A 14,109-nucleotide genomic window follows, 5' to 3' on the forward strand; every position below is an offset into this window, starting at 1 on the left:
TCGAAAAGAATTCCATTTCCGGTTTTGTGATATCCATGGTAGGTTAGGTAGATTGAAAGAAGATGGAGGTAGCACGCTAGGCTCAAACAATTACGCAGTCCTGAAGGTGGCAAGGAGGGAAGGTTCATTGAGATGATAGGCAAGGTTCGGCAACGACATAAAGGCAGCAAGCCAGTTCAACAGTTCATTATGACAAATTATGACATACTAGATGTCAAATGCAGAACAAACAAAGGTTAGATGGGGGGGTTCAAAGAGGCCGTGTGACCACCACAAACCAACTGCATAATCCGATGAAGGCAGATGAATATTTCAACTCATATTTTCTACTAACTTCCAACATACATTTGGGTCATTGTGTCATACATCCCCATCACTATCTTGTTCCAAACAATTTTCCGTTCCAAAATTTCCACTTAGTATGTGAAGAGTTGTAGCCTACAGCCGACAAAATTATTGAATTTTCCGCGTTCACTTATAGTTGGACCAGTACTCGGCGACGAGCTTAAAGAATGATGAGTCCCCATTTTCCATCAGCGTCGATGGCCTGTCGTACTCTATAAGCTTACCTGCAACAAATAAGATGTTTTGTCCATTGGTAAATCCATATCCCCGGCTTAATTTTAGCAGCGCGTTGAGGCAGATGCTTACCGTAGGAAAGAACCATGACCATATCACTGTCTGTGACGGTGGGAACCCTGTGCGCTATGGTGATCACCGTGCACCCTGAGAACTCCTGCTTGATGACCCTCTGCAGGATGGCGTCGGTGGCCGAGTCGATCGACGCCGTCGCCTCGTCGAGGACCAGGATCCTGTTCCTGCTGAGGAGGACGCGCGCGAGGCAGAAGAGCTGCCGTTGCCCCGCGCTCCAGTTCTCTCCGTCATCGCTCACTGAAGATGCAGAGACAAGCCTTTCACATTTCGGGCATGCTTAATTTCATACAGTAGAACTAAAGATCATTGTCTCACCTGGTGCCTCAAGAAGTTCAGGAAGGACACCGATTGTCTTCTTCAACTGGCATTTATCCAACGCCTGTAAAAGACTAGTGTGTCAGGATCAGGATCAACAAATGTGTCCAAAAAAGACCGATGCTAGTAGGTGAAAATACAAGAATTGATGTAGATTTCAGAATATGGTAATTTGTGGTCAGACCTCCCAGATATCCTGATCTGTGTACAGACCCAGAGGATCGACGTTGCTCCTTACGCTGCCCCTGAAAAGCGTTGGCTCCTGAGGAATGATGCTGAGTTTCATCCTGAGGTCCTTCAGTCCTATGGTGCAAATGTCGACATCGTCGATGAGAATTCGCCCACCGGAGGGGTCGATGAGGCGGAACAACGCGCTCAGGAGAGTGGTCTTCCCGCTCCCGGTTCTTCCAACAACTCCAATCTTGTTTCCAGCTGCAAATGTGCAAGTGATCCCGCGCAAAACCGTAGGCGCATTTTCGCGATACTTGACCTGAAAAACATGGTATATATGACACTTCAGAACATCAGATGAATGAGCTGGTTGTCTCCTGATTTTCAGGTTCTTACTCTCAAGTTCTCCAGATTTATCTTCCCTTCAGATGGCCATGAAGGAGCAGGCCTTCTGTCGCTGATAACAGCCGGAGGCTCGGATGGTAGATGCATGAACTGTTTGATTCTCTCCACTGAGATCATATAATTCTCCAGATTTGAGTAGAATCGCGTCAAGAACACTTGCGCGGAAGAAAGCGTCAAGGCATATGAGAGGCATAGCCCAAGAAATCCTGGAAAAAATGCCAAGAGAAGACTTGAGTGACATACCATATTTGTGCACATTATTATAATAGAAGTGCTGAGCCCTGAATAATATGCACCTGGAGCAACTGATCCTGCCGGTAGCATAACGAGAAGAATGGACGATGTAACAATGACCACGATTTGCATCGCCTCCACACGCAGAAGCACCCACTCTAGCGCTGCATTTGTGTAGAAGAACATTGTTGCATCCATGTCGATGAGCTGAAGATTTGTCTGAATGAACCTGTTCGTCGCTGCAAAGGCCCTTATGGTGACCACTCCGAGCATCGATTCAGCGGCGTAGTTCATCACAGGCGCCTTTGTGGTGCCGTTGATCCTCACCAACTCCCTGGCCGAGGCAATGTAGTATCTCTGCAACAACAGTAGCATTGTTCACACATTGGCTCAGCAGAAGAAGATGAATGCAGGGTTCTTTCATGATGCTCACCTGAATGTACAGGACCCCAATCACAGCAGGAACAGCAACCAGAACGACTTGCCATGTAACCATGATCATTACCACCACGGTTGCCGCCACCTCAACCGTGCCGGATATCACAAAGGTCATCGTAAACGGGATGTCGAAGTCCAAGATGCACAAATCCGACGAAGCCTGCATAAAAATGCATAATTAACGGTGCAAATCTGCAGTAACATCGGCATAAGTATGACTGAAAAAGTTGTGAAATGGTATATATATACTATACCCGGGTCATGATCCTTCCAGTTGGGGTAGAGTCGAAGAACAGCATGGGGGCCCTGAACACCGAATCCATGAAACCCGAGAAGAACTCCCTTGACGCCTTGAGGCCGAAGTGGGCAGCCACAAGGCTCCTCACATAAGCAAACAGGCAGCTGGCGGTCGTCATCACCGCGTAGACTCCCACGACGATCCCGACGCTGAACCGGTGGCTCTGGATCGTCGCCGCGAGCCAGTAAGTCGCGAGGTACTGCAGGGCGACGAACACGCACTGTGTGAGTACTATGAGGACAAGGAGGAACCAGCCCTTGGACACTGACACGTAGTCCTTGTATGTTTTCAGTCCGGCCCCTCCCAGCTCCCTCTCCTCCTCCTGGGTCAGCTGGACCGAGGGCAGGTTGCCGGTGGAGATTTCGGCCTCGCTGCCCTGCTGCTGTAGCATTGGCTGTTGGTACTGAATCATGGCTCCTTCTTTCGCTGCATTGGAGTACAGTGTTGTTTTTGAGTCCTGGTGAGCGTTGACAAGCTGTTCGAACGCCGTGCCGAACTGCAGGAGCTCCTCGTAGGTTCCCTCCTGCGTTATCTCACCCTTCTCCATGACCTAAATATGAACAGCTGACTGTCAGACTATGCCATCTATGGTATGTTTTGTGCAGACAGAGAGTGGAAACCTACCAAAATCCTGTCAACCTTGGAGAGGAACTCAACTTGATGCGTAACAAGAATGACCGTCTTGTCCTCCAGCGCCGCCATGACACAATCCTGCAACGACAAAGTGGCTGTCACGTCCATGAAAACGATCTGTAACCGTGGCAATGAGGTTTGAGAAGGAGAAGAGTCCTCATGTCCTGACATTGAAGAGGGTGGCGGCGGTGTGCGCGTCGACGGCGCTGAAAGGGTCGTCGAGGAGGTAGACGTCGGCGTCGTTGTAGACGGCCCTTGCGAGCTGGATCCTCTGCTTCTGCCCGCCGCTCATGTTGAGGCCCCTCTGCCCGATCTCCGTCAGGTCGCCGTGCGGGAAGTTCTCCATGTCCTTGTCCAGCGCGCAGCACTTCAGGGCCCTCTCGTACTCCGAACTCCTCATCGGCCTCCCGAAGAGGATGTTGTCGCGCACCGTGCCGCTCTGGATCCACGACGTCTGGGACACATAGGCCAGCGAGCCACTCACGGCCACCTGAATGAATGAAGAAGATGAAAAACACATAGCAGAGAACATCAGTATGCTAGTAATTTGGTACAAATGTGCAAGAAAATTGGTTCAACCAACGTACGTACTGATCCGGACATTCTTGGGATCTCGCCGAGCGTCGCGCACAGCAACGACGATTTTCCGGCGCCGACAGGCCCGCAGACGGCGATCTTCTGCCCGCGGGTTGCGGTGATGTTGATGTCTTTCAGGGTTGCGGTGCCCTTGCTGGGCTCCCAGCTGAAGATACCGTTGTGCACGTCCAGGCTCTTGTCGGACGCCGGCGTCCTGTCCACGGCGTCGTCTTGGAACTCGTCCTCGGTCAGGAACTTCCCGATGCGGTCCAGCGACACCTTGACCTGGATCATGACTGACATGACCTCGGGCAGCATCCTCATCGGCTCCGAGACGACGCGCATGGTGGCGAGCACGGTGAACACCACGCCGGCGTCCAGGGGCGCGCTCTGGACCGCGGCCGTGCCCGCCAAGACCACGGCGGAGATTACCGTCGGCGACACCCAGTACAGCGCGCTGCCGTAGGCCTTCTTGAGCTGCGTCTCGCCGAGCCACCGCACCTCGGCGTCGCGCAGCCGCTGCACCGTCGCCCTGAACTTGTCCTCCCACGACTGCAGCTTCACGATCTTCATGCTGTGCAGCACCTCCGCCGTGGCGCGCTGCCGCTCGTCCTGCGCTTGCATGAACCTCGACTGGTACTGCTGCAGCATCCTGGCGAAAGGCACGTTGAGCACGCCGCAGATGGCCATGGGGGCCAGCGCCGGGAGCGCGCCGGCGCCCACGATCCAGAACAGGAGCGCGATGGCGAGGACCAGCTGCACCAGCATGCTCCATGCCAGGTGCAGCCAGTACGGGAACTCGCCGAGCCGGTACGCGTCCACGGCGATGTAGTTGGCGATCTCGCCGGACGAGTGCCGCCCCCGCCCCTCGCTGGACAGCCGCAGCTGCTTCTCGAAGACGGCGGCCATGAGGGCCGAGCGCATGCGCATGCCCAGCCGCCTCGACCCGAAGAACCAGTGCCTCTGCGACAGCGACTCCACCAGCTTCATGCCCAGAAGGCCGGCGACGAGCGCGGCTCCGGTGCCGAGATCCCGCTCCCGCTCCTGCCGATCGGAGTATGACACGAAGCAGTACAGCATCACCGGCGACGCGGCGAAGGACAGTGTGCGTAGCAACGTGTAGAGCGCCGTCAGGAGCAGCTCCTTCTTGTGGCACTCGGCGAGCACCCGGAGCACGAGATTGCTCGTTTTATGCGACTCCCTCCTCCGTCGATGCCACTCGCAGAGGAACTTACGGCACGCCTCCGCGGCCGCGTCGTCGGCGTCCAGCGGCGGGATGTCGCCGAGGCCCAGCGGCTTGGAGTACCCAAGGCGCAGCAGCGAGTCCATCCACGTGAACGTCAGGCGGCTGAAGAACCCGGCCTCGCCGAACGCCGCCCGCCTCTCCCCGCCTCCCGCCGCAAGGAGAGGCTCGGACTCCGCGCCGCCTCCATCGCCGGCGGCGAGGCTTCTGCAAACTCGGATCGCGCTCAGCAGAAGCAAGAAGCCCACGGCCCACGACAGTACGTCAAGAACTCCCAGATTCCCACCCGTCGCAATCTTCTCCAAACTGTTGGCCGTGATGAGAACAGCGTCCACCGCCCACCACGCCATCGCCACAGCTCCGGAGAACCTCGTCGGACGGACGACCAAGGACACCGACAGGGACACCCACACAAAGCCTCTCAGGAAGAAGAGCAGTGCTCCGTGGGGAGAGGAGCCCCATGCTCCCAGTCCCAGGCAGACGCACGCAATGCCAAGAAGCGCGCAGCAGGGGGAAGCTACGGCGCACGGGAATGGAAGGTCCCCTGCCCTGACGGCCCTGAATTCCCTCTTGCAAGCGGCGATCAGCAAGCTCGAGATATAGATGGCTGTGAGAAGAAGGTTTACGAGATCGAGTAGAATCATCTGGCTGAAACACAGGGAACCCAGCTCCAGGGTGAGATCTCCTCCTCCTTGGCCTTGGCAGGCTGCTGATGATGCCAGCAAATATGGTGTGCCTGCAACCATATTGAACTGAGATATTACAGGCATGGAATTCTAGGGAATGAGATCATGGCACGGAATTAATGGAAGTGAGATTTGGTGGAGATCGAAGAGGGGTTGGCGTTGACTACCTTGCTCCATTTGCCGCTTCCTTGGCTTCAGCTTCACGAGGAATCAAATCAAACAAAGATAAAAATGTATTTGTCCTGCGTGTCGGAGGATGCAGGGAGGAGGTGGAGTTTTATGGATCGTGTTCCCTGCTTCAGTACTTGTCAGTGGCGCCGTGCTAACTACCACGCTGGCCCCACTAGATTCACTCCACTGAGAGAGGTAAGCGGCCGTGACGATATTGTGGACGAAGGTTGGTTGGTTGGTTGGACGTGTAAACTCAAGCACGGCAGCGAGGAACAAAACAATAACAAGCGACGGAAAGGAAAGGAAAACAAGCGGCAAGACAAACAAGACGCAAGCTATTTTTTTGTTTTTTTTTTGTTTGGGACAAGAGGAGTGGCTGGCAGTAAGCAAGCGGAAAAACGCTTCGTGTGAGAGATGGCTGCGGCGGACGATCTACAAGCCTAGCCGCCACTCATGTCCTCCCTCTCTCGCCGCGTCACCGGTCAAAGCCTGCGCGACGGCGAGGTCCTGTTCATGGAGGGCGCCGGTGGGCTGTTGTGCATCTGCGTTTGCGTTAGGGGATGTGTGAGTGTGCTGCAGTGGTCTTTGGCTGGCGGTGGCAACCTCCGACATAGGCGTGCCCGACCTCAAACCCAGATCTAACGTGCAACGGGGTCAGCGACTTGGTTTAGGTTTTCTTGAGGGAGTTTATGTGTCTGGTTTGGGGTGGCGAGGCGGCGGCACCTTCCCCGTCTGGGAATTAATGTTCTCTCCGCATATCCCAATTTTGTTTGGTGTGCTTACCGTCAGTTGGAGGAATTGTGGAGCCATGTCTTCTATGGGTCTTCCGGAATTTGGTCGTTTTAGTTTTTTATGGATATGTCTGAATTCGACTGGTTTTCATGGTCTTTGGAGTTTGTACATGCCCTTATCGACGTTTTCTTCTCGGGGGGGGGGGGGGGGGGGGGGGGGGGGGGGGGGGGGGGGGGGGATTTGCTCCGCATATCGCGGTCGGTCGTTGGTATCTACAGGTCCAAATGGATGACTTCCTGGCTACTGCTTCTACAAGCTCCTGAGTTTAGAAAAAATTGCACCACTGGGCCTTAGAGGTGGCATCGAGCTATGCTCACGGTATGTCGCCGATGGATTGGAGGAAGAATAATTTGTCACCTAAAGGATTTCAAAGTAATTTATTTGTGTGGGTGTGCTTGTAAGGACCTTGAGAAGTAAATGAACTAATTGACCGACTCGGTCTACATGTTACACTTGTTGGGCTCCTAAGCGTGGGAGTTTATGAGAAACTAAGGTATCAATTCGTGAAGATACAAGAAACTTGCAATAGTGGTATGTCCCGCAACACAAATAAAACTCAGCTTGTGTCCTCAACAATTCTAACAAGGGTGTCAATCCCTGCTAGTCTTGCTAGTTATACAAGTGTGATAAATATTTTTGGTATTCCCCAAATAAAACAATGTGTAAATGTTGTTGGAAGGTGATTCTTATGGTAGAAATTGGACTGGGGTTCATAGGTTAACTCTTCGATGCATAAAAATTGTGGTAGGTGACTTTCTCATGTGTAAATGTGCAATATGAAATACTCATGGAGAGAGGAATTTCTACCATGCACGGAACCTCCCGTGCATGCATGCACATTTTTTTCTTTTTTTCTCGTGGGCCCACTGATATTATTTATAGTGTTCTCTCTATCCCCTGACATGTGTTATTCTCTATTTCTTAAGTTTCATTCAAACAAATAGATGCCTAATACATTTTGAAATAAAATTTGTTTTAGTTTCTGTTTACGCAAATGTGTTTTTCCTGTCAAGATCTTTAAACAAGACCAATATTGAATATATTTTTAATTAATTTGTTTTGACAACTAAATCACCATGCTTCACCTTGTTTCATCGAAAATTGTTAATTCCATGGGAAAAGTTCAATAATGTTCCTGGTGACGTGGCCTTTGAAACAAAAATATTCTTGAACATATTTTGACAAGATTTGAAATTTGAGTTTTCAAACATGATAAACATTATGAAACTATAACCCCAAAAAAGATTATGAAACATTATGCAACCATCAACGACTTGTTTTATTGTGACTGACTGGTTGATATGACCACACTGATGGGATATGGCCGATGGATTGAGCCGTAATAATAAAGTATGCATGCAGGAAGGTGAATCTCCAACAAAATCAACGGTCGTGCATGGTAGATATGCTTTTCTCAATACTCATGTTCATGGTGGATAAGTAAACAGTAAACAATGTGAGAATATATATATATATATATATATATATATATATATATATATATATATATATATATATATATATATATATGTAGTATGTCCATAATACTAAAGGCCGAGACCTTCTCATGCCTCTTTAGCTAAATAGCCCTCTCATAGACCGAGATACTCTGCATCATCTGGACATTAATGTAAAAAGGGTAATTGCATTTAGAATGATGATATACTATTATGATGTGACGCCCCCGATTTGACCGTACACTAATCATGCACGCAAATGTGTACGATCAAGATCAGGGACTCACGGGAAGATATCACAACACAACTCTACAACATAAATAAGTCATACAAGCAACATAATACACACCAGGGCCTCGAGGGCTCGAATACAAGTGCTCGATCATAGACGAGTCAGCAGAAGCAACAATATCTGAGTACAGACATAAGTTAAACAAGTTTGCCTTAAAAAGGCTAGCACAAAAGTAGCAACGATCGAAAAGGCAAGGCCTCCTGCCTGGGACCTCCTAACTACTCCTCGAAGCCGAACTCCACGTAGAATCATCCTCGGGATCTCTAGCTCCTGGACTCCAGCATCTGGTTGCGACAATCCGGTATAGAAAGGGGAAAAGAGGGAGAAAAGCAACCGTGAGTACTCATCCAAAGTACTCGCAAGCAAGGAGCTACACTACATATGCATGGGTATATGTGTAAAGGGCCATATCAGTGGACTGAACTGCAGAATGCCAGAATAAGAGGGGGATAGCTAATCCTGTCGAAGACTACGCTTCTGGCCACCTCCATCTTGCAGCATGTAGAAGAGAGTAGATGGTAAGTTCACCAAGTAGCATCGCATAGCATAATCCTACCCGGCGATCCCCTCCTCGTCGCCCTGTTAGAGAGCGATCACCGGGTTGTATATGGCACTTGGAAGGGTGTGTTTTATTAAGTATCCGGTTCTAGTTGTCATAAGGTCAAGGTACAACTCCGGGTCGTCCTTTTACCGAGGGACACGGCTATTCGAATAGATAAACTTCCCTGCAGGGGTGCACCACATAACCCAACACGCTTGATCCCATTTGGCCGGACACACTTTCCTGGGTCATGCCTGGCCTCGGAAGATCAACACGTCGCAGCCCCACCTAGGCTCAACAGAGAGGTCAGCACGCCGGTCTAAATCCTATGCGCGCAGGGGTCTGGGCCCATCGCCCATTACACACCTGCACGTTGCGAGGGCGGCCGGAAGCAGACCTAGCCTAGCAGGCGTTCCAGTCCAATCCGGTGCGCGCCGCTCCGTCGCTGACGTCAAGAAGAGCTTCGGCTGATACCACGACGTCGAGTGCCCATAACTGTTCCCGCGTAGTTGGTTAGTGCGTATAGACCAAATGGCCAGACTCAGATCAAATACCAAGATCTCGTTTAGCGTGTTAAGTATCCGCGAACACCGACCAGGGCCAGGCCCACCTCTTTCCTAGGTGGTCTCAACCTGCCCTGTCGCTCCGCCACAAGGTAACAGTCGGGGGCCGTCAGGAACCCAGGCCCACCTCTACCGGGATGGAGCCACCTGTCCTTTCAGCCCCCTCATCAGAATCACTTGCGGGTACTCCTCGAGCCGACCCGACTTTAGTCACCACATGTATCATGTATAAAGTATATAGTATATACCCGTGATCACCTCCCGCAGTGATCACGGCCCAGTAGTATAGCATGGCAGACGGACAAGAATGTAGGGCCACTGATGGAACACTAGCATCCTATACTAAGCAGTAGGATAGCAGGTAAGGGTAACAACTGTAGCAACAATGACAGGCTATGCATCAGGATAGGATTAACGGAAAGCAGTAACATGCTACACTACTCTAGTGCAAGCAGTATAGAGAAGAATAGGCGATATCTGGTGATCAAGGGGGGGCTTGCCTGGTTGCTCTGGCAAGTAGGAGGGGTCGTCAACTCCGTAGTCGAACTGGGGGTCGTCGGTAGTCTCGGGGTCTACCGGAAAGAAGTAACAGAGGGGGAACACAATAAATAACAGAGCAATCAAAGCAACACAAAGCGTAACATGACAATACGCGGTGCTAGGTGTGCCCTAACGCGGTATTAGGTGATACCGACGAAGGGGGGAAACATCCGGGAAGGTATTCCCGGTGTTTCGCGTTTTCGGACAGATGAACCAGAGGTGAAATGTTACAGGTTCACTATGCTAGGGACGCGTGGCGGACGAACGGGCTGCGTATCTGGATTCGTCTCGTCGTTCTGAGCAACTTTCATGTACAAAGTATTTTCATCCGAGCTACGGTTCATTTTATATGAATTTTAAAAGATTTAAATTAATTTTAGCATTTATTTAATTAATTTAATACAACATTATCCAGAATAGTAAAAGATGATGTCAGCATGACATCATGCTGACATCAGCAATCAACTGTGCAGTTGACTGGGTCAACTACGTGTGGGTCCCGCATGTCATACACTGCTTAGTTTAATTAGGGTTTAGCTAATTAATTACTGTTTAATTAAATTAACTAATTAATTAGATTAATTAAGTAGGATTAATTAACTTATTTAATTTAGCTAATTAATTAATTAATTAAATTTATAATTATTTATTATTTATTTATTTATTATTATTTTTAATTCCTTTTTTTAAACATGTTCTGGGGGTGCGGCCCCACATGTCATAGGGCCAGGGGGCACTGGCCCAGTGGTAAGTGGCCCTGGCCATAGCGGGCACGGGCGCACGGGCGCTAGCCCGACTGGGCACTGGCCTAGGCCAGCCACGGCGAGGCTCGCCGGCCGGAGCAGCAGCAGGCAGCGGCTGCGGCGGAGCGGATGGTGCGGTGGCGCGGGCGAGCGCCGGCGTGAGGGCACGGGGAGGAGGAGGACCGGGGTCCTCACCTGCGTTGGTGAGCAGGGGGCGGCGAGGCTCGGTGGAGCCTTTGGGGAGGAGGACGAGGATGCGTCGTCGGTGAGGAGGAGACGAGGAGGACGAGGCAACGGGCGGTGATGGGGTCCGGTGAGGAGGAGGCCGTGGCACGGGCGTGAGAGAGGGGGGTTGTCGCCGGCGGGTGGCTCGTCCACCGCAGCAGGGTCGCCGGGCGGCGCGAGACTCGAGCACGGAGCCAGGGCGTCGGCAGGGCGCAGGGCGAGGCGCGGGGTGACGTCGGGGTGAGGCGGGGAGGCGACGCCGACGAGGTGGTGGTGAGCGGCGACGGTGCGGCGTCGGGGCTTGGGGTGCCGCGGGGTCGAGCCCCCGATCCAGCTCGTGTCGAGGGGGCGGGCGCTGTGCGGGAGGAGTCGGAGAGGCGGGCGGTGGCGTCGGGCGGCGCGGCTGGGGCCGGGCCGGGGATGGGCGCCTGCGGCGGAGGCACGGGATCGGGCTCCTCCCCGATCCAAGCGAGTGGGAAGGAAGAGAGTGGGGGTCGTGGGGGATCTGGGGGAGATGGGGATAGGGTTCGGTCGGGTGTGGCCTATAGACCAGGGGAGCGGGGGAGTGAGGGGATGGGCCGACGGTTGGGCCGGCCAGGCGGCCTGGTGGCCTGCTAGGCCGAAGCCCGGTGGGGGGTTCCTTTTCCTTTTATCTTTTGTTTTGTTCTCTGGCTTTATTCCTTTTCTTTTATTTATTTTACTTTTATTTATTTTAATTTTATTTCCCAAATTGTTTTAGTTTTGCAAAATATTCAATTAGCCCCTAAAATAGTAACATTAATTATACCACTGCCAGAATAACTTTGGCACCTAGCTAAAATAGTTTATTATTTTATAAAATATAATAGGGTTATAATTATTTGTTTTTGCTGCTGTTTTAATCACTATAGGGTATTTAGTTATTTTCTAAAGATGTTGTTTCTCCACCAATATTATCCATGATTTATTTGTCACATTAAGAACATTTTAGTTTGACTTTAGAAAACTTTAATTGTTTTGACTTTAATTCAATTTTGAATTTGAATCGGTTTGATCTAACACGAGATTAATAACAGTAATCATGGTGACGTGGCATCGTTAACAGAGGTTTACTGTAGCTTAATTATCCGGGCGTCACAAATCTCCTCCACTACAAGAATTCTCGTCCCGAGATTTAGGAGCGGGAGTAAGGAGGAAAGGTCTGGTTACGAAATTCTAACGAATCTTCTCGGTCTGGGTTGCTCTTCTCGAAGTGGTCGATCCATATATTGATGCCTTCATTCCTCTTCTCCAGGTCATTATGATGAAGTTGCCGTCCTTTTTTTTCAGGATCTTCACCGTACTTACGATAGGTTAAGAGGGGAAAACTCTATAAGGACGGATTCTAACAGGATTGAGCATCAGACGGTTAACTCGGGGGAAGAAGCATAAGTGGCTCTCGAATTGAAACTTAAGAAGATATCGAGAGCAAAGTAAGAAGGTACCATGAGAAGTTCAAATGGATAGGTAATGGTTCGATGTCTGAAACCAAGTGCGGAAGGGGTCCAGAGCAACGAGATTAAGTATTGCGTCTGTTACAAAAATAGATCATTAGGAAGGTGGCCCGTGAATTACATACGAGGCCACGCACGAGGAACAACCTTGGGAACAGGGGGTGTACAGGAGAGTCACTCGATCCTGTGGAACTATGGGTTATGGGCCCACAATGTGGGTTAAAATTAGAAAGGGGGCTGACATGTTGCACGGTCATGATAGCAAGGCATGTCAGAGGGTAGCCTGCCAGCTATGTTGGCAACAACGTTGGTACCAAGGGCGAGGGACGAAGAGAACCATTTTCCTGCTCGTTGAACGAGGCGGACCAATAGGCAAGGTTCTCGTCCATCGGTGGCTACCGGAATGTCATCAACAATAGTAACAGGGTCTTATTGACAGAGTAGTACACCGAGGTGTTTACATAAGCAGTGAATTATTACTGCTTACATCATATAGATCACAAGAAAGATTAAATAAAATAATGGAAAGGAAAAGGGTGATCATCAGATTGAACAGAACAATGGAAAGGAAAATGTGTTTAAACACATATTTCAAGGGTATATCCTTCCCAAGGACAAGCTGAGCATGATATCCATGATAGGATATAATGTAGAAAACTCTTTAGGTAGGGGAGAGAAATTTCATGACATTACCCATACAACGGTGTTTGGATAATTGAGCAGGAAACAATTAGGTTTGGGCTTCAAATGTTCCTGTTGATGATCAGAGTACCATAGACATGCTTCGAGATAGCATTGACATGGTATTTAAGCAAAGGTCAAACTTTGGACACACAAAGGATACATCAGGAACAACTTATAGAATAAATCTTACAATTTCCTTACGGAAGAATGACTAACCTTGCCAAAAAGGAAACTATAACAATAGGTCCCCCGGCCAGGTGTGCTAGGCATGACATCACCTTACCGGGTCATATAAAGACCAATGTTATAACTCTTGGAAATATGTTCCAACCATCATACCTGACCGAGATTCAGTTCTGATTGGTGTTAGGATACCTCAGACTTAGGATGCCTGAGAAGAAAAGGTGCGGCACAATTTGACGAGATGACATTGTAAGATTCTCGGAAAATGAACTATGGAAGCGAGTTCCGAAACAAGAGTCCATCAGTAAAACAACGGGAGGATGAGGAGGTGGCTGATGGAATCAGCGACAATTCATCGAGATTAACAAAAGATGGATTTCCACAACTATGTGAACAAGGAGATAACATTTGTCAGATCAAATGGTATAATGATGTATGCTCGAGGAAAACATACACAATTAAACATTGGTTGAAAGGTGCACCCGAAATATGGGGTTAGGTAGCATGATCAATGTTAGAATGGTGGTTCAGCAACCGATAGGCTAAGAATGAATTATCGATCATTAACTTCAAAGCAATAGGGTTGCTAGAAGTGCAGAATCCAAACAACACCGTTCACTTGTGGGTACCCCGGTTGGAATCAACACGAGGACCAAGAAAGAATGGTGATGGTGAGAAGTATCATTATAGCAAGAATTCTTAAGAGGTGGAGCAATCCTCATAACATTCTTGACATCAAAGATGGTAATACTCCGCGGTAGAACTTAACATAAGTTGGATAGCAAGGAAATCA

At 50.0% G+C, this 14,109-nt stretch overlaps 1 protein-coding gene across 1 annotated transcript; it reads right to left on the minus strand.

The window, feature by feature from the left end:
* Positions 1–308: 308 nt before the first annotated feature.
* LOC123077560 (ABC transporter C family member 8) lies at positions 309–6,047 on the minus strand. The gene is made up of 12 exons (XM_044499845.1): positions 5,821–6,047; positions 3,740–5,703; positions 3,318–3,638; positions 3,140–3,226; positions 2,472–3,065; positions 2,213–2,377; positions 1,842–2,136; positions 1,537–1,751; positions 1,154–1,459; positions 970–1,033; positions 652–891; positions 309–569 (listed from the first exon to the last, which is right to left on the minus strand). Exons 1-12 carry the CDS (start codon positions 5,828–5,830, stop codon positions 472–474), a joined length of 4,359 nt encoding a protein of 1,452 aa, XP_044355780.1. The 5' UTR covers positions 5,831–6,047; the 3' UTR covers positions 309–471.
* Between the last annotated feature and the right edge of the window lie 8,062 nt (positions 6,048–14,109).

The sequence above is a fragment of the Triticum aestivum genome, chromosome 3D, assembly GCF_018294505.1.
Source record: "Triticum aestivum cultivar Chinese Spring chromosome 3D, IWGSC CS RefSeq v2.1, whole genome shotgun sequence".
NCBI classification, from domain to species: Eukaryota; Viridiplantae; Streptophyta; class Magnoliopsida; order Poales; family Poaceae; genus Triticum; species Triticum aestivum.

Coding starts and splice junctions, on each gene's coding strand:
- LOC123077560 (XM_044499845.1), bottom strand. Junction 3,639..3,739: donor TCCCAAGAATGTCCGGATCA/GTACGTACGTTG, acceptor TCATTCATTCAG/GTGGCCGTGAGTGGCTCGCT. Junction 892..969: donor TGAACTTCTTGAGGCACCAG/GTGAGACAATGA, acceptor CTGCATCTTCAG/TGAGCGATGACGGAGAGAAC.